This window comes from Trachemys scripta, chromosome 6 (genome assembly GCF_013100865.1).
Source record: "Trachemys scripta elegans isolate TJP31775 chromosome 6, CAS_Tse_1.0, whole genome shotgun sequence".
NCBI lineage: Eukaryota > Metazoa > Chordata > Testudines > Emydidae > Trachemys > Trachemys scripta.
Genome location: NC_048303.1, coordinates 117,178,060 through 117,197,638, shown reverse-complemented (window position 1 = coordinate 117,197,638; position 19,579 = coordinate 117,178,060). Strand labels below are relative to the sequence as shown.

Sequence of the window (19,579 nt, the reverse complement as noted above, 5' to 3'; positions counted from 1 at the left end):
AAGCAAATAAAAGTGAAAACACACATCCACAAGTCTAAAACGTAATCTAGCAAGGCTTTGTTCAAGATCGCCTCTCTCAAACACAGTCTTCCAGCAAGATGGCGACTGACCCTTTCCTTGGTAAGGATCTCTCCCCAAGGCCCAAAGCTATTAATGCCTTTGTTAGGTGAAAGAGAGCAATTACTTGGAGTTCTCTGCTCCTTTCTTTTATAGTCTAGTGCAGGAGTAGGCAACCTATGGCACGCGTGCTGAAGGCGGCACGCAGGCTGATTTTCTGTGGCACTCACACTGCCCGGGTCCTGGCCACCGGTCTGGGGGGCTCTGCATTTTAATTTAATTTTAAATGAAGCTTCTTAAACATTTTTAAAACCTTATTTACTTTACATACAACAATAGTTTAGTTATATATTATAGACTTATAGAAAGAGACCTAAAAACGTTAAAATGTATTACTAGCACGTGAAACCTTAAATTAGAGTGAATAAATGAAGACTCGGCACACCACTTCTGAAAGGTTGCTGACCCCTGGTCTAGTGAACCCATGACGTGGATTCTTCTGAAGATTACCCCTCAAAGCAAAGATTATTCAAACAGTAAAGGAGGCAATATGGAGTAGGGTGGTGCAGGAGGCATCTTTCTTCCCACCTGTGTTTGCAGAAATGCAAATTTGCTTCATCTTCTGTCAATTCCTCTCCCTGCTATCTTGAGGACCCACTTTACTATTGATATGTAAATGGAGGTAAAACACACATTCCTCTGTTTAGGATAGACCTGTTTAACAACCTTTGCCTAGGCAGGACTGTGTGGTTTTGAATGTGTGCTAATAACATTATACAGGGGGATTTCATAACTTCCCATATAATGCTGCTACACACATTTCACCAGAAGATTATTGACCAGCAAATTATTAGTTTTCAAATAATACCTCACAAGGCATATTTTGTACAAAGATTATTACAGTAGTCTGTAGGGTGTGACTATGGGGTGTTTTTGGTCACAGTCACCCTATGTAACTCATGGTTGTGTGAAATATAACAGTACCTTTCTTCCCCTAAAATATTAAATGTCTCTGCAAAGTGTTCCCAAGATTGAAAAACACCTCTGCCACTCAAAAGTGAATGCTGCAACTGTTTTAACTGATGCTCCTCTGCTCGGCAGCCCAGCCAAGAAGGAACGGTGGGCTAGAGTCAGCCCTGGAGTATGTGGTGATGTGTAATGCACTATCCTCATTGCCTGCTGGCTCTCTTCTAGGTACCCCAAGTAGGGACATGTTAATCTAATGCATTGCTGAGTCAGTAGGCTGAACAAAGGGATTTAATGATGTGAGCGAGCACATGCACCAAATATATACCCATGAACCAAAGCATGGCTGACACTTGCAGCTATAACAGCACCTCAGTATTGTCACTGTAATCATTCAAAATTTACGAGTCAGACCTCAATAAGGAGATAGGCCTAAAAATAATGAGATTTTAAAAATACATGTTGGGTTCTTTTTGAGTCTTTAGGGTGAACTGGGACACATGTTCCAGTTTTTCTCCACGCTCACGAGGGCTAGAATCTTACTTTAAAACAAACCTGAGAAAACTGAGATTCCCATATAATCATATCTCTGGATCAAGAGCTGGGCTTAATGAAAAACATTTTTTTTTTTAAATCACAAAACTCATAGATAAATCAGGAGACTTGGCAACACTACTACCACCCTCAGAGGTGCATTGGTAGCTCATGGAGATCACAGTTCTCTAGGAGTTGTTTGCCTGTATAGCTTTACTGGAGTACAGTGCTCAGAAATCACTGGGGGTCTTATTGGGCTACAACCTGCACCCCTCACCAGGGATCTCTCCAGACCTTTTATGTTTCCTACATCTCCTGGGCCCCATTGCCAAGCCTCCATCCATACTGCAGCAGTGACCGTGCAAGGGTCCTTCCCTATGATGGGAGCATGTGGACTGTGTGCCATGCGCCATTTTGCACCATAGTGAGAGGAGCAGCCCTCCCAGGTAAATGAGCCATGTCCCTCCCGCATTCACCAGGCATTTCAGGTGTATTCCCACCACCGCAAAGGGCAGCAGCCAGCACATGGCCCAGTGTGTGCGTGTGTAGGCGAGTATGTAGTGCGTGTACGTATCCATACATTCACATATAGCATGTGTATGAGTGTGCATATGTAACACACACACATACATTATGTCTCATCATGGAATAGGGTTTATAAATTCTAATTCTATAGTATGAGACAATATATTCATATAATGTTTAAGAAAAGTTTTGTAAATGAGTTCCAATAGTTCATGGATTGGGGACCCAATCTTATGGGATTCCACAGGCTTCTGTATAGATTATTTAGATTAATCTTTCTATCTACCGAATGGGACTGAATGGTCAGTCTAGAAGATACCATCAGAGATGCTTAGTTTTGCAGTTCTCAAACTGTGACTTTGTGTCTCTAGAGCTAACATGCTTGTTAACAGCAAAAATGTTTTTAAATAAATAAATAGTACATAGAGGTGAGAAATAACAGACCTCAATGCTATTGTCCCTCTGCAAATTTGTGTACACAGAGTCAATCCCTTACCTCTCTCTAAAAGTGAAAAGTTTCAAAAAGTTCAATGAATAGAAGATTGCTGGGGGCGGAACAGATCTGGATAAGGAGAAGAAGTCTGGAGATAAATGTGAGAAGCGAGGGAACATGCTTTTTTGTTAAAATATTATGTTTGCCGTTGAAGAAAAAAATCCAGAATACTTAATGTTGTTGTTTTAGTTAAATAAAACAATTTAAATGTCTGTCTGGTGATGTTCTCCTCCTAATACAGTATGGCAAGAAAATCCTCCAAATATTAATGATTAACCTGTTGAATTGCAGATAGTTCATCTCCCAATGACTTCATAAATATCTGCTTCAATTACCTTTGGTAAATGAAATAACCAAACAATCATTCATTTTCTGATATAGCTGTAAAACTCATCTGAAAAGTTTTCAAAATAAACCATTGTTTAAAAATGTATAGTGTGTACCTTCTAAAAATGAAACCTACATCTATCTCTGTGTTGTGAAAAATATGTATTAAGGTTATAACAACCAACAAGAATGCACTTTTACGTAGGAAACCATGATTAAATAGAGTCTTCCTGATTAGAGATTTAAATCATCATTTAAATCAAATCCACCCTGTCCGTTGTGCTTTGCCCCTGGCCCCTTCATTCCCCAGAGGGGCCCACAAATATGTTTGGTGCCGGGCCCACAAAAAATTAATCCGGCCCTGTCTGGATCTGGTGTTGTGTCTCATTTAGTGGCACCGAGACCACTTAGAGAGAGAGGTAAAATGAGTCTGCTCTACAGCCTTAGTTAGCAGCCAGTTGGCTTTTAGCTCATGCGGTAGAGGCTCATGCACTGAGGTCCCAGGTTCGATCCCGCCTGCTGATGCCCAGGGTCTGTCAGCATTACACAGATATACACCTACATGTCTATGTGCGCATGTAGGTATGTTCGACATGTGCAGTGGGAATACAAGTGTGTCTATTCGTGTATAGATGTGCATAGGCGCTGACTTCCCCTCCTTCCCACAGGCGCTCAACCCCCCTCTTCCCTGCCCCCACTCCACCCCTTCCATAATGCCCCGCCCCTTCCCCCAAATCCCCATCCCACCTCCGCCCCACCTGCCAATATTCCAACCCCTTCCCCAAATCCCCACCCCGGCCCTGCCTCCTTCCCAGAGCACGTCACGTTCCCGCTCCTCCCCGTTTGGCCACGGCTGGGAGGTAGGCGGAGGAGCAGGGATGCAGCGCCCGGCCTACGTGGCTGTGTGTATAGCTATTTATACGTCTATGCACGTACACCTGTGTGCGGGTTGCATGTCTCCATGTATGCGTGGGTAGCTGTTGGCGCACACGCATGTCACTGGCACGGCTATGGGGCTGTGCGCTCTATGGCCAGGCTGTGCCAGGCAGCCAGCCCTGCTGTGGGTGCTGGTGCCCTGCCAGGCCCAGGGGGCCGCTCCCCCTCCAGCTGGGCCACCAGCAGCAGCTCCCCGGGGGCGCGGATGAGGCCACATGCCGGTTTCTATGACAACAAGCGCCTCGGCAGCCGCCATGTGGAGACTCTACCCACATCATCCGGGCCTCATCCCGCTCAGCTCCACCCAGTGCCCGAGCCGCCGGAGGCCGCAGCCTCGCTCTCGCCTCGAACTACATCCCCCAGAGCGCTCCGCGGTGCCGCGCCGCGGCCACGTGACGGAAACCCCCGTGACCACACTTCCCATGAGGCAGCGCGCGCGCTCCCGGAAACAATCCTACCTCTCCCGTCGTGCCCCGGGCAGTCTTTCGGTGTCGTTTCCAAGATGGCGACCTCCTGCGGGCTCGCGCGTACCTGGAGGCGGCTGAGTCTGGGGGTCCCGCCGCGCAGGGCATTGTGGGGCGGCCTGAGGTAACCCCGAGGGAGGCTCCGTGGCCGAGCTACTCTCGGCCCCACCCCCGGCTGAGGCGCCCGGTGCGGGACCGGCCCGGAGTGGGGAGGGAGGCGGCTTGGGGCTGGGCTGCGGCCTGAGTGCTCCGCCTGCCCCTCGGGGTGCGAGCGTCCGCCGCGCCGGCCTCGTTCCAGCCTTCAGCGCCGGCTTCCCCGTTCCCGGCCCCGCCCCCGCCGCCTGGGTCCGCGCGGCGAGCTGGCGGTTGGCCCTGCTCGTGCACGCGCTCGCGCTCGCTCGCCGCGCGCTGTAGCGCGCTTCCTCGGGGGGAGGGAGGGGCGAGTACGGCTGCCCCTGACAGCGCCGGGCACCTAGTGGGCACGGCTTAGCCCTGCTAACAGTGCCCGCGCCGGAGCCACCCACCCCAGCTTGTGCTGTAGACTTAGGGCCTGTCTACACTGCGACACGGTCGACAAAACTTTTGTCTTTCAGGGGTACTTTAAAAAGCCCGCCCCCCGTGAAGGACAAAAGTTTTGCCGACGGAAGTGGCAGCGTGACCGCGGCTTGGCCAGCAGGAGCGCCCTCCTGCCGACAAAGCGAACGCCGCCCGCGGGGATGGAAGTATTTTGTTAGCAAATGTGCCAACACGATACCGTCAGGGCGCGTTTACGCACACTGACGTTTAGCGACAAGGTTGTGTCGACGCAGCCTTGTCGCTAAAAGCTGCCTAGTGTAGACAAGCTAGGGTGACCAGACAGCAACTGTGAAAAATCGGGTCGGGGTGGTGGGTAATAGGAGCCTATGTAAGAAAAAGACCCAAAAATTAGGACTGTTCCTATAAAATCGGGACAGCTGGTCACCCTAAGACAAGCCCTCAACTATAGACTCCAAGGGTAGGGTATTACCCCTCCCCCGCCCCCCCGGGTCCGGCTTCCCCACAGCTGCTACACTAGCACAGCACCCCACAGTCACTGTGAGCACCTCCGTCTGAGGCCTCACGAAGATGCTGTGAAAGTGCAACTTACTACTGTTATGAAGCAACAGGAGGATAGGAGTGAAGCACTTCCTGGCCTGTTTGACTGTGGTAGTGGTACTTGCTCTTTGAATATTATTGAAGGTGGCGTTCTGGAGAAAGATGGGAACTAGGCTCAGAGTGCTAATGTTTGTATTGAGTATATGCAAATCAGCGAAGGAAACAGCTTGCTCTGTCTTCAGTGCAGGCATGTGTAAGAGCTATCAAATTATGGTAGTGAAACCAAAAATGAATGTGAATGGGGGAGGAGGGGAATCTAACCTAAATGGAAAAGGACACTTCAATTCAATAGCAGCTGGGAGATTTAAAATACTTCCTTCTGATTAACAGGAAGAAGGTGAGAGAACCAGAGGTGGTTGAAACAGCTGTTCTAGTGAAAGAGCCACCCATCCTGGTATGTCCCCCACCACGCAGTAGGAAGTACCTTCCCCCAGAGGATCTCCAGAGTCGTCTTGAGTCTCATGTCAGGGAAATCTTTGGACCCTCACTCTCTGAGGACTGGCAAAAGGCCTCACTAAAAGAAAGCAAGTTAAAGTATCGCCTGCTGGCGCAACTGGCTGCAGAACTAGGCCATGCGGTCCCCAATTCACGACTCCACCAAATGTGCACTGCTGGGGATGTCTTAACTTTCTACAGCACGCAGGTCAAAGATGCCTCAAAATTTGATGAGCTATGCACTGCAGAGCTGCCTTCAAACTTAAAGATTATGTGGGAACACTGAGTCATGCCAGAGAAGAGGGAGGACTTCTGGGATGATGTCTAGGCGACATTCATCATGGTGATGGTCTACACATCATATACTCCGTTGGGAGTTCATTTAAATGTCTTCAGATTTCAAGGACACGGCTTACTGCTTCAAAAAAAAAAAAAAAAGCTTTTGTTATGATGCAACAGTGACAGCTGGTCAGTAAAGAGAACAACATTTGTATCCCCTCTATTCCAGGCCATGCTCCTTATTTAAGGGTACAGCAACACTGCAAAAAACAAACTAGCAGATAGTTTCAGAGACTGGGTCAACTGACTCAGGCTTATAGTAGAAGGCTCAGACTCTTTTGCTGTGTTGACATACCCTACGAGTAATAGAGGTTGAGGATAGACAAAGGGCACTGATCCTTGCATCACTGTAAACTTCGTTACTGGAATCGGTATTGCATAATGGAGTTTAGTGACCTTGCCATATACATAATGTAGAGAGGCGGATATTGAGGGAATTTGTCAGACTTATTCATGTCTGCTGGAGCTAACAGATTGTGGAGGAGGGGTGGGGAAAAAGTCACCCTTTCCCTTTCTCCAGTGTATCTTGTAACAGTCAGCCTTCTCTGGATGGGGTGGAAATGTAGGTCCTATCAGCAATAGCACAATCAAAGCAATTCCAGATGCAGTGTCCTCAAATCCATTAGGTGTAGGGTGTTTAGATTACAAATTGGCTGCTCTTGAAGAAACTGCTGTGTGGATGTACCAAAACACACAACTGGTTGCTTTTAGACAATGAGCTCTAGGCTAACTCAAAACAACCATTGTCTTAAGTTAACATTTTCAGGTATCACCATGATTCAGTATAGCTATTACATTTCCTAGTTAAGGACCCCCACCATATGCTAGGAAACTGAGTTCTGGTCCTTTCAGCAGTTGTTTATTACAGTTCTCTCTCTTCAGAAGTTTTCCTTACCACAGTGAAAGTGTGTCTCCAATAGTTCGAGTCAGCAAGGGTAGACAGTGGTGGTGAGTTGATTTACATACCCATCAACGACGTATGAAACAAAAATGGAAACCTTTTGTAAGGAAATGTAAAATAAATGACAAGGTGTGGAAATGTACTGGTATTGTGTGTGACTTCGGTCTTTCACAGACAAGTTTAAGTGCAAGGGTGGTCATCTGTGGGTATGTGTGAGCATGGGTGTGGGGGAGGATGAATGTATCTACACCATCACACATGGTAAACCTGGGTGGATCCCTTTGGGTAGGAGGCATTTACAGGAATTATGTATTAACAGATAATGCAGCATTGTGGAGCAGGCATAGAACAGCTTGGATTCTCCTGTTCTAGGACTTTTTTTTCCCTTATGAGTGCAAAACATATACATTATGTCATAAGTTTTGGAGTACAGTGGGGAGCTTCCACTTTCAATTGCGGATTCCAGTTACAAATTTGTTGCTTTAATCAACACATTTCATAGTTATTACTTTATCACAATTCCCAAAAATTTACTAGGGAACTCATACTCCCAAGTGCATCTTCCCTTCCCAGTCCAGAGGAGTTCCAGCTTTGCCGCATGGTGATTCTTTTAATTGTTTAGGACGACACTTTAGTAGAAACAATGCTACTTCTGGTAGCTATGTATGTGGGTGGGCTGGGAGAGGTATGTAGAAAAGTTAACTCACCATAGGTGCATCCCTTTGTGACTGGGCATGGCATAGCAGGCTCTCCTCTAGCACCTTATGCTGACAATCACTCTGTTCCTTGCACTGGTCTCCCTCTTCTTGTACCTCCGCTCTCTAGTCAGGTCACATTTAGTCCTGCCCCTTCCAGGGTAATAGGAAGTCTAACAAATAAATGATTGATCCTTCCAGCCAGTCTGCCACCATCAATTCAGGGCCCAGTAGTCCATTCACTCTTTTCTCAGGGTATCTAGTAGTCCATATCACCTTAGAGGCTTAACACCACCTTATCAGGTGAACCCAGGCCTGCTTTCTACACTAGGTTCTAATCCAGGGACCCTAGGGCATGCAGTCAAGGTTCACTCCACCAGAATTATTGCTACTACCCTTCCTACAAAGCCTTTCCCTGGGCTTTCTTCTCACTGTGAAAGAACCTTCTCTTTCCCTCTAGGCCTCTTCACTGTCTACTGCCAAGAAAATGATTGCAGAGTTTCTCCCTATAGCCCCTTCTGTTCCAAACTTCCTCTGTTTATAGCTCCTCCCCAGCTAGGCTTCATCATTAATTAGGCCTGGCCCACTTCCAGGTGACACTCAGGTCCACATTAACCCTTTCTGAGCCAGGACAGGGTATACACTGCATCACATTTAGAAGAGTTGACTCCACACAAGCACACTTCTGGAGATACCCATGTCATACTACAAGTTAGGAATTGTAAACGCATCATAGAAGATTAGAGTTGGAAGAGACCCCAGGAGGTCATCTAGACCAACCCCCTGCTCAAAGCAGGACCAACCCCAACTAAAGTATCCTCATATAAACTATGAAAGATCTTCATTAGTAATGCAAATACCCTTCATATCAGCACATAGCATAGGGCGTGTAAATAGAGGGCATGTAGCAAACCCAAAATAAATAAATCTGCCCATAATTTGTGGGAGGCAGGAAATGGTTGTGGGCTGATTCATAGAGTCCAAGGCCGGAAGGGAGCATTGTGATCATCTACTCTGACTCCTATATAACACAGGCCATAGAACTCCCTCAGAATAAGTCCTACAGCTCCAATAAGATGAAGAAACCACAAAGGCATTGTTGGGTCCTTAATAACTGTGTTTACTAACTACAGGCTTAGCTATATACAGCCTACTGCACTAGCAGCATTTAAAACACAGAATGTGGTGAGTGTTACTAAACAATTTACATAAGAACGGCCATACGAGGTCAGACCAAAGGTTCATCTAGCCCAGTATTCTGCCTTCTGCCAGTGGCCAATGCCAGGTGCCCCAGAGGGAATGAACAGAACAGGTAATCATCAAGTGACTCATCTCCTCTTGCCCATTCCCAGCTTCTGGCAAACAGGCTAAGGACACCATCCCTTGCCCATCCTGACTAATAGCCTTGATAGACCTATCGTCCATGACCTTATCTAGTTCTTTTTTGAACCCTGTTATAGTCTTGGCCTTCACAACATCCTCTGGCAAGGAATTCCACAGGTTGACTGTGCGCTGTGTGAAAAAATACTTCCTTTTGTTTGTTTTAAACCTGCTGCCTATTAGATTTACATTATGCCTCTGTAATAAAGCTGTTCTAAATACTGGAATCTTATTAGTGGTTCCTCGTGAGTCAAGGTTGCAAGTACCTTGAAAAAAGTATTGGAATGGAGAATGACCAAATCCCATAGGGTTTCTCATATTTTTATGAAATGCCCTAATTTCAAGGAGATTAAAGTACATGATAAACTATGCATCTATAACAGAGGTGAGCAAACTATAGCCCGCGGGACCCTCCTGCCTGGCCCCTGAGCTCCTGGCCTGGGAGGTTAGCTTCCGGCCCCTCCGCAGCTGTTCCCACTCCCCCGCAGCCTCAGCCCGCCCCACTGCTGGCGTAATGCTCCGGGCGGCGGAGCTACGAGCTCCTGGGGCAGCATCACTGCAGAGCAAACACATAAAAAAAGGTGCCACTATCTTGACTGGCCCAAAAGAGGGCATGTTTCAATCAAGTTAGCTCAGTTACGCTAGTTTTTAACACAATAGAAAAGCTCTCTGAAGACTCGTTAAGATGCAGGCCAACACATCTGAAGCCACAAGAGCTCTCCTCGCAGTTGCTGTAATTAAATAAAAATATATATTTATTTTAAAATGTGTCCAGAAGGCTTTTGATAGGTGTTAAAAGCTGGCCTGCAGAATGATTAGCCCCTCCCTCGTCTCTGTTCTGAAGAGCAAAGAGTGTTCAGGGTAGGGAAAAGGGTCATTGTGTCCCCCTGAAGCTGTGAGGGAGGAAAAATTAAAAGCCTTTTCAACTGTGGGTACCGGGAGAACTGAAGACAGCATGGGGGGATAAAGGGTAACCTTTGGTTAGAGTAAAACCAAGTGAAGAGATTTTTGGTGTACATACTTTTAAAAAAAACCCTCACACACTTTACTTTCAGCCTGTTCCACTGTACTGGCCAAAGGAAAGAAGAGAAACTTCACACACTGCCTCATGTCTCATACTTCTTGAGTTTTGCTGGTGCTGCTGATGCAGTTGTGAGTTGTCCATCAGGTGACATTTACAGGCATTTTTCCATGTCTGACAGCAACAGGGAGCCACAAAGGATTCCAGAGAAGTAAGCCTCTGTGGCATTGGCTGCACTTGCAGATGTACAGCACTATGAGTTAAACCTGATTTCGTGCAGTTGAGTAGGGAAAGCGCTGCAGTCTGTCCACACTGACAGCTGCCCAGCGCACTGTCGTGGCCACATTTGCGGCAACTGCAGCGCTATTGCGAGCAGAGCATTGTGGGCAGCTATCCCACAGAGCACCTTTTCCCATTCTGGCGCCATGGGTTGTGGGAAGGGGGCATGGGTGCGGGGGATTCTGGGTCCTGTCCCAATGCCCCGTGATGCATCGCTTCGCATCCCAGAAATCCCTTTGTTTCCGTCCACCTTTGGTGCCATCTTTCAACGGTTTCTGTGCAGCGCGATCTGTCTGCGGGAAATAGAGTTCGAACTGCTGAGGCGTATGCTGACAAGTCTCGCCAGCACATCACGTTTGGCTGTCGAACTATTCCTTAAGATCCAAAGTGACAGTGAGGGTGAGGAGTCCGATGATGCTATCGAGCCGCGTAACGCGTACGACACGAAATTGCTTGTGGCATTCACAGACATGCTCAACACCGTGGAACGCCGCTTTTGGGTTCGGGAAACAAGCACCGAGTGGTGGGATCCCATAGTCATGGAAGTCCGGGATGACGAGCAGTGGCTGCAGAACTTTCGGATGAGAAAAGCCACTTTCATGGGACTGTGTGAGGAGCTTGCCCCCACCCTGCGGCGTAAGGACACGAGACTGAGAGCTGCCCTGCCAGTGGAGAAGCGGGTGGCTATTGCAATCTGGAAGCTGGCAACTCCAGACAGCTACCGGTCGGTCGCAAAACAGTTTGGAGTGGGAAAGTCAACCGTTGGAATCGCGTTGATGCAAGTTTGCAAGGCCATTAATCGCATCCTACTCAGAAGAACCGTGACTCTGGGTAACGTGCAGGAAATAGTGGATGGCTTTGCACAAATGGGGTTGCCTAACTGTGGAGGGGCGATAGATGGGACGCACATTCCTATTCTGGCACCACCCCACTTAGGATCCGAGTACGTTAATCGGAAGGGGTATTTCTCTATGGTTCTCCAGGCGCTTGTGGATCACCGTGGGCGTTTCATTGACATTAACACAGGCTGGCCCGGAAAGGTGCATGGTTGTTCAGAAAGATGCAGGCTGGGACTTTTTTTCCCAGAGCAGAAGATCACGGTAGGGGAAGTTGAAATGCCCATTGTGATCCTTGGAGATCCTGCTTACCCGTTAATGCTGTGGCTCATGAAACCCTACATAGGGAGCCTTGACAGCAGCAAGGAATGGTTCAACTACAGGCTGAGCCGGTGCCGAATGACTGTGGAGTGTGCCTTTCGTAGTTTAAAGGGCCGCTGGTGATCTCTGTATGGGAAGCTGGACTTGGCCGAAAACAGCATCCCCGCGGTTATATCCGCGTGCCATGCCCTCCATAATATTTATGAAGGGAAGGGTGAAAGCTTCACTCAGGCATGGACCTCCGAGGTTCAACACCTGGAGGCTGAATTTGCACAGCAAGAGAGCAGGGGTATTACAGGAGCCCAGCACGCGGCTGCAAGGATTAGGGATGCCTTGACGGAGCAATTTGAGGCTGAAAACCAGCAGTGATATCTGGTGTCCTGCATGGGAGTGAAGTGCAGTAGTTCCAATCTTTAGGAATCAGTGTCTGTTAAGCAGACAAGCAGACTTGCAGTGCCTGTTTATTTCCTGGGCTAAGGAGTCTTTTACTTTATGCAATAATAAAGAATGTATTCAAAGCCAAAGAATCCATTTATTGAAAAGAAACAAGGGGGTGGAGTGGGGAACAGTACAATCACAGATTCGCGCATGTCCTGTCTGGTGTGCTGTACAGTGAGTGCTGCACTTCAGGACAGCTATACTGCATGGTGATTGGGGTTGAGTGCAGAGGGTAAGGGTCGTGATTTTCAGGGCTCGGTGGTGAAGATACTGGTGTTGGAGGCAGGGGGTGGTGTGAAGAACACGGAAGTTGGGGAAAGTGGGTTGGAAAGTGAGGCACAACGGAAAGAGTTTTGGGACAAGGGCTGTAGGTGGGGGTGGCATTTGCGTTTGCGGTACTGCTTCTCTTTCTGCATGGCTACCAGCTCCTGGATAGCGTCTGCTTGGCGCTCCACGATGCTTATGAGCCTATCAGTGCTTTGCTGACGGTGCGCGGTGCTTTGCCGCCGGTGCGCTGCGTTTTCCTGGTGGATCCTGCTTTCTCTCTCCCTCCAGTTCTGTGTTTTCTCATTCTCTTTAATAGATTGCCGCATCACTTCTTGCAGCATGTCTTCTTTGCTTTTTCGCAGTCTCTTCCTGAGTCTTTGCAGTCTCTCAGCAGGCGATAAGAGGGACGGCTGAGGTCTCAAGGTTGATGCAGCTGTATAGGCAAAATCAGGCCTGCACATCTCGTAAAGCGGCGAGGGCCATATTACTCCAAAGAAAATAGCTGAGGGCCGAAACCCCCCGGCCGTGCTGAAACAGGCCCCCCTCCCTCTCCCTCTCCCCCCCCCCAGCGCCACCCAGCCTCGCCGAACCCCGTCCCCTCCCAGCCCCCCCCAGCCCTGACCCCTAGCTCCGAGCCCAGCCCCTCTGAGCTAAGCACCCCTCGACCCCATCCCCCAGCAGCCCTGACCCCCAGCTCTGAGTCCAGCCCCTCTGAGCCGGACACCCCCCCTGACCGCCAGCCCCTCTGAGCCTGACACCCCCTGACCCCAGCCCCCTCCAGCCCTGACCCCTAGCTCTGACCCCAGCCCCTCTGAGCCAGACACCCCCCTGACCCCATCCCCCGTGAGCTGCGGCTCAAGCCCAGGCCGGGTGCCTCTCCCCTCACTCGGACATACCGGCTCTGCCTCGTGCCCAGCGCTTCCCGCCTCAGCAGCCCCGGAAGAGACGCTGGACGCCAGGCAGGAGGAGCGGGAGAGGGAGACGCGTGGGGGGGGGGGGGGGGCGACCTCACTGCCCTGCGCGCCGCGCTTCTGACTGTCAGGGCGGTCAGAGCGNNNNTGTTCAGGAAGATGCAGGCCGGGACTTTTTTCCCAGAGCGGAAGATCACGGTAGGGGAAGTTGAAATGCCCGTTGTGATCCTTGGAGATCCTGCTTACCAGTTAATGCCGTGGCTTATGAAACCCTACACAGGGAACCTTGACAGCAGCAAGGAACGGTTCAACTACAGGCTGAGCTGGTCCTGAATGACTGTGGAGTGTGCCTTTGGCCGTTTAAAGGGCCGCTGGCGCTCTCTGTACGGGAAGCTGGACTTGGCCGAAAACAGCATCCCCGCGCTTATATCCGCGTGCTGTGCCCTCCATAATATTTGTGAAGGGAAGGGTGAAAGCTTCACTCAGGCATGGACCTCCGAGGTTCAACACCTGGAGGCTGAATTTGCACAGCCAGAGAGCAGGACTATTACAGGGGCCCAGCGCGGGGCTGCAAGGATTAGGGATGCCTTGAGGGAGCAATCTGAGGCTGAAAAGCAGCAGTGATATCTGGTGCCCTGCACGGGAGTGAAGTGCAGTAGTTCCAATTTTTAGGAATCAGTGTCTGTTAAGCAGACAAGCAGACTTGCAGTGCCTAGTTATGGGCTCAGGAGTCTTTTACTTTATGCAATAATAAAGAATGTATTCAAAGCCAAATAATCCATTTATTGAAAAGAAAAAAAAAATTATTGAAAAGAAACAAGGAGGTGGAGTGGGGAACAGTACAATCACAGATTCGCGCATGTCCTGTCTGGTGTGCTGTGCAGTGAGTGCTGAACTTCAGGACAGCTATACTGCACGGTGATGGGAGTTGAGTGGAGAGGGTAAGGGTTGTGGTTTTCAGGGCTGGGTGGTGAAGGCAGCGGGTGGCGTGAAGAACAAGGAAGTTGGGGAAAGTGGGTTGCAGGTGACAGTGGGGCACAATGGAAAGAGTTTTGAGACAAGGGCTGTGGGGGAGGGGGTGGCGTTTGCGTTACTGCTCCTCTTTCTGCATGGCTACCAGCTCCTGGATAGCATCTGCTTGGCGCTCTAGGATGCTTATGAGCCTATCAGTGTTTTGCTGCCGGTGCGCGGTGCTTTGTCGCCGGTGCACTGCGTTTTCCTGCCGGATCCTGCTTTCTCTCTCCCTCCAGTCCTGTGCTTTCTCATTCTCTTTAATAGATTGCCGCATCACTTCTTGCAGCATGTCTTCTTTGCTTTTTTGTGGTCTCTTCCTGAGTCTTTGCAGTCTCTGAGCAGGCGATAAGAGGGACGGCTAAGATCTCAAGGTTGATGCAGCTGTATAGGCAAAATGTAACAGAGGCAGCATTGTTTATACCAGACAGAGTAATGATTCCCCCCGTACTTAAGGAGTAGAAAACACACGGGTTCTTCACAATAGCATAATTTTCCCGTCCGAAACAGAGCACACATATCCCACGGGAGCCTCAAAATGATGAGTAAGGGGGACTGATTGTTTCAGGGCTGCACTGTCCTCTGGGTTTCTGTGCCTTGGGGAGAGCCAACAGCTTCAGGGGCACCTACACTGAACACTGTCCCAACATTTTCCACAGGAGTTCGTCCTGGACGATATCTCGCTGCTGAGGGTGACCTGGGAAGCAAGGGAGGGTCTTCTACTGCAATGCGGCTTCCGCCCTGGCCCATATGCAGCTTGCCTGTGTGCAGCAATGGTCCCCCTGCCCCTCGCGGCACAGTGGCATGGACACGTTAGCCTGGCTGGGACAAGGACCACGGTGGCTCACCCGATAAACCTGCGCAAGCGCATTGCACATGTTCTGGATGAGACATACCGAGGCCAATTACCGCAATGTGATAAACCACATCAATGCACTATTCCGCATCTAGGCCTGCATGCCTAACCCTCCTCTCCCAAAGAGCCCGCACCGAAAAAAATCCTTCCCGAAAAAAAAACCGCTTACTGGTAACCTGCTCTTCTGTTTGTCCTCCACCAAGTACCGGCCACTGCGACTGGCTACCTTCCTCCTGGCTCGAGAAGAGCTCCTGGCTGCCTGGCTCCAGGGATTCCGGGGTGTCTCCATCTAGCCCACCACCATCACTCCCGTTTTCCTCCTCCTCCCCCCTCCCCACACCGGCTCTGAAGTGTCCATGGTGGTGCTCGGAGTGGAGGTGGGATTAACCCCAAGTATTGCATCCAGCTCTTTGTAGAATCGGCAGGTCACGGGGGGAGCACCCGAGTGGCCGTTTGCGTCGCAGGCTTTCCGGTAGGCACTCCGCAGCTCCTTCACTTTAATCCTGCACGGCAGGGCGTCCCGGTCATGGCCCCTTTCCATCATGTCCTTTGATACCTTCCCGAAGGTATCGTAATTCCTACGGCTGGAGCGCAGCTGGGACTGGACAGCTTCCTCCCCCCAAACACTGATGAGGTCCAGCAACTCGCCATTGCTCCATGCTGGGGCTCGCTTGGCGCGTGGAGGCACGGTCACCTGGAAAGATTCGCTGATAGCACTCCATGCCATGCCGGGCTGAGCAAAGAGGAAGGGGATTTTTAAAATTCCCAGGGAATGTAAAGGGTGGGTCACATGATTGGTTACCTGAGGCCAGGGCAGTAGAGTTTGAACTGATGACCAGAGTGGCTAGAACAGGCATTGTGGGATACTGCTGAATAATTCTGGAGGCCATTCACAGCGCATTGGGCGGCCACACTGGCGCCGCAGCGCTGCAGCGGCAGCGCAATACTCACTATTCCTCTCGGAGAGGTGGAGTACATGCAGCGCTGCAATCACGGAGATACAGCGCTGCAAATGCCTTGCCAATGTGGACGGGGAGTGAGTTACAGCGCTGGGGGAGCCTTTACAGTGCTGTAACTCGCAAGTGTAGCCAAGGCCTGTGTGAGATTTCTCCTTTTCCCTGTTGGCTGCGTAGCGTTTCTCAGTTCAGCTAATTACATCAACGCTCGGATACAAACTCACCAAAATAGCTGGACCCCTGCAGAGAAATCACTGGCTTCTTTAAATAACACTGCTCTACAGCCAAAATGCTTCTGAAATAAATGTAGTCAAACTTTACTAATTCTGGGTCACTGAGAACGAAAATGATGCTTAAAATTGTTGATTGGCTCTAGTTTTCAAGATATGCTAGTGGGTCAGTATATACGACCCTTGACTTGGGAATGGCGGAGGATAAGTGAGTTATAAAGGGAAGGGATCTCAATTTAAACCAGAAATGACTAAAATACATCTTTGATTGGATCTATGAATAAATCTATGACTGGGTTTCGACAGTACTTGCTTTTTAGGCAAAACAATGAATGATGCAATCTGAAGCTGGTATTGCGTCATACATGATAGGAATTGCATCATGTTATTCCTAGAAGTCATGGATGATGCAATCATAACGAAGCTTACATCACTCTGCTGGGCAAATTGCCCTATATCAGCTCTAGAAATCATACACTGTCCTGCTCTCTTATTTGTCAGTGTTTGATTTTGCAAAGGGACACATTTCTGTTTAGCCAAAGTGAGCAGAGATGCCTCGTACTTGTGTGAACAGTGCAGATAACTTCTGCTATGTTTGTGGTGAAGTGACTTTTACATCACAAAAGCACAGTATAACCACTATGGTTAAGAAAGCCTATCACCTTTATTTTGGCTGCAAAATTGGAGATCAGGACAAGAGATGGGCCCCACACACATGCTGCAACACTTGTGCAACAAATCTTCGCCAGTGGTTGAACAGGAAAAGGAAATCTATGCCTTTTGCAGTGCCAATGATTTGGAGAGATCCAACAGATCATCCCAGCAATTGTTACTTCTGCATGGTGCCTCCAGTTGGGAAAGGTGTGTCAAAGAAGAAAAAGTGGACTGTGCATTATCCAAACATTCCATCAGCTATACGCCCAGTACCCACGGAGAAGGACTGCCGGTTCCTGATGCACCAGAATCATTCTCACTTGAGTCAGACGAGGAAGAGGAAGAGGATGAAACTTCTGGTCCTGAACCATCAATGTCACAGGACCCACATTTTCTCCCATCCTCCTCCTCTGAACCAAACCTCATAACACAAGGTGAACTGAATGACCTTGTCAGGGATTTGGAACTACCCAAGAGTAAGGCAGAGCTGTTGGGCTCCAGACTACAGCAGTGGAATCTCCTGGCAGGTGATGTTAGGGTTTCCATGTTCCGTGACCGTCGAAAGGATCTTGTCCCTTTCTTCTTCATGGAAGGTGATCTTGTAGCATTTGACCAAGCACTGCGTGGCAAGGAAAAGACGGCATGGAAAGCCTTCCAGTTAGTGGCAATAAATTTTCTTGGAAATAACAAGGCAGACAACTACAGGTTGTTGGTGGAAAACCTCCTCAAGGCATACAAAAGTCTTGGTTGCAGCATGTCGCTAAAGATACATTTTTTGCACTCTCATCTAGATTTTTTTCCACCGAACTGCGGAGCAGTGAGCAACAAGCACGGTGAGTGATTTCACCAGGACATTGCAACAATGGAGAAATGCTATCAGGGCAAATGGAGCCCATCAATGCTTGCAGACTATTGCTGGACAGTGACAAGAGATGCTCCATTTAATGAATACAAGAGACAAGTCAAGAAGCGCTGAGTAGACACTGAATAGGACTAAACTATGCACATAATAGTTTTTTGCCTTTTGTTTCATAATAAATTTTATTTATATAACCCTTTTGCTGCTTTTTAAAGTGTTACATAAACAGGACAGGTGAAATATTATCATGTAAAGCAACCATAAACACATGAAAAGACCCACGTTTACAATTTATGATTAAAACTCTATTATCTACACAATATACATAGAAATAAAATGTAAAAACTTAAATATCTTAGAAACAGTAGCCAGTTGTTTTAATTGTCATATTTGAATTCAGCACATCAAAATACATAATAAATAGCACATTTTATCTCTGAAGCAGATGACTTCTCAAAAATTGTAGACCAGTGTAATCCAAGCAGGGGAGGAAGAGGATAAAAACAGCACTGTTGTGCCACCTCCTACATTGATAATGGTCACTGCAAGACAGTGAGACAGTGTTGCTCTATCCAACTAATGTTGCTAATTAGGGTGTGGCTTCCAGAGACTTCAACAGGATGAGAGGCTACCCAGAGAGGTTAATTCCATGAAGGAGCTGCAGTACCTCAAGCCAATTGTTAGTATAACAAAGGGCTCTATTTATTGCCCAAATGGCAGAGCAGTTCTTACCATAATTATCAAACAAAGATGCAGGACTTAAGATTTTACATAATCAAAAGGTACTCTCCCAAAAGCCAGAGGCAGAGTGACCAGGGGGCTGCAGACAGGGGAGTTTGAGAGGGAGAGCAAGAGTTCCCGCTGCTGAACAGGCTACCAGGTGAGTGTGAGAGTACTGCTGCTGGTGTGAGTGAGTTTGCTCAACTGTTTGAATTTTAATTTAGATTCTGATTTCAGGTGACTTCAGTTTCAGCTGCTGTGGCAGTTGGGACTGAGTGCCTGACCCTGTTCCCTTGATTGTTCCCTTGATTGCCTTTGATTAGCCTTCCCCAGTGTGACTCACGAGGGGGTAGGCCTGACCTAGGCAAGCAGGCTTTAAAAGCCAGAGGCAGAGCAACCAGGGGGCTGCAGACAGGGGAGTTTGAGAGGGAGTTTGACAGAGGGAGGCCTACGATGGTTAGGAAGACCCACAACACCTGTGCCAGCACTGCTTCTGTCTCCTCCGCTTGCACCTGTAGCCAGACAGAGCGCCTGAGCATGGATGCTTCTACGCAGATCCTGGTGTGATTTTGCAGGGATTGTGACTTGCAATTCCCACTTACTGATACCCAGGCTGGGGGGACCATCCAATGTGAAAGGTGCCTGCTAGTGGAATCTCTCAGGCAGCAGGTGGTGGAGCTACAGGAGGAGGTGGGCTAGGTTAAGGAGCATCTGAATCTACGAGCAATTCCTGGACAGTGTCCATGTGGAGACAGCTGAGGTAGCTGTCCCAGTACACAGGACTGCTGACACACCACGGGTGGAGGAGGCGATGGTTCAGAGTGGACACTGGCAGCTGGTTACTTCTAGCAGCAGGCAGTGCTCCACCTCTGCGCCAAACCCTCCCACCATGGTAATAGGTAACCGTTATGCTCTTCTTGATACAGGAGAGAAAGAATTGCCCCCTACAGCAGAGGAGGAGAAGCCTCGTACCCCTAAGGCTGGGAGGTCTGCTGCCACCACTAAGAATAGGAAACGTAGGGTAGTGGTGGTTA

The 19,579-nt window shown here is 48.9% G+C and overlaps 1 protein-coding gene across 1 annotated transcript; it reads left to right on the top strand.

Moving 5' to 3' along the window:
- Window positions 1-4,281: 4,281 nt before the first annotated feature.
- On the top strand, window positions 4,282-7,253 carry MRPL50 (mitochondrial ribosomal protein L50). Its single transcript, XM_034773016.1, has 2 exons — window positions 4,282-4,426; window positions 5,767-7,253. The coding sequence occupies exons 1-2, from the start codon at window positions 4,341-4,343 to the stop codon at window positions 6,155-6,157; spliced, it is 477 nt and encodes a 158-aa protein (XP_034628907.1). The 5' UTR covers window positions 4,282-4,340; the 3' UTR covers window positions 6,158-7,253.
- Window positions 7,254-19,579: the final 12,326 nt, after the last annotated feature.

Bases quoted from the DNA above. Each gene is read 5' to 3' on its own strand.
- MRPL50 (XM_034773016.1), top strand. From the start codon at position 4,341: ATGGCGACCTCCTGCGGGCTCGCGCGTACCTGGAGGCGGCTGAGTCTG. The intron at 4,427-5,766 runs GTAACCCCGAGG...TCTGATTAACAG, and splicing joins GCATTGTGGGGCGGCCTGAG to GAAGAAGGTGAGAGAACCAG.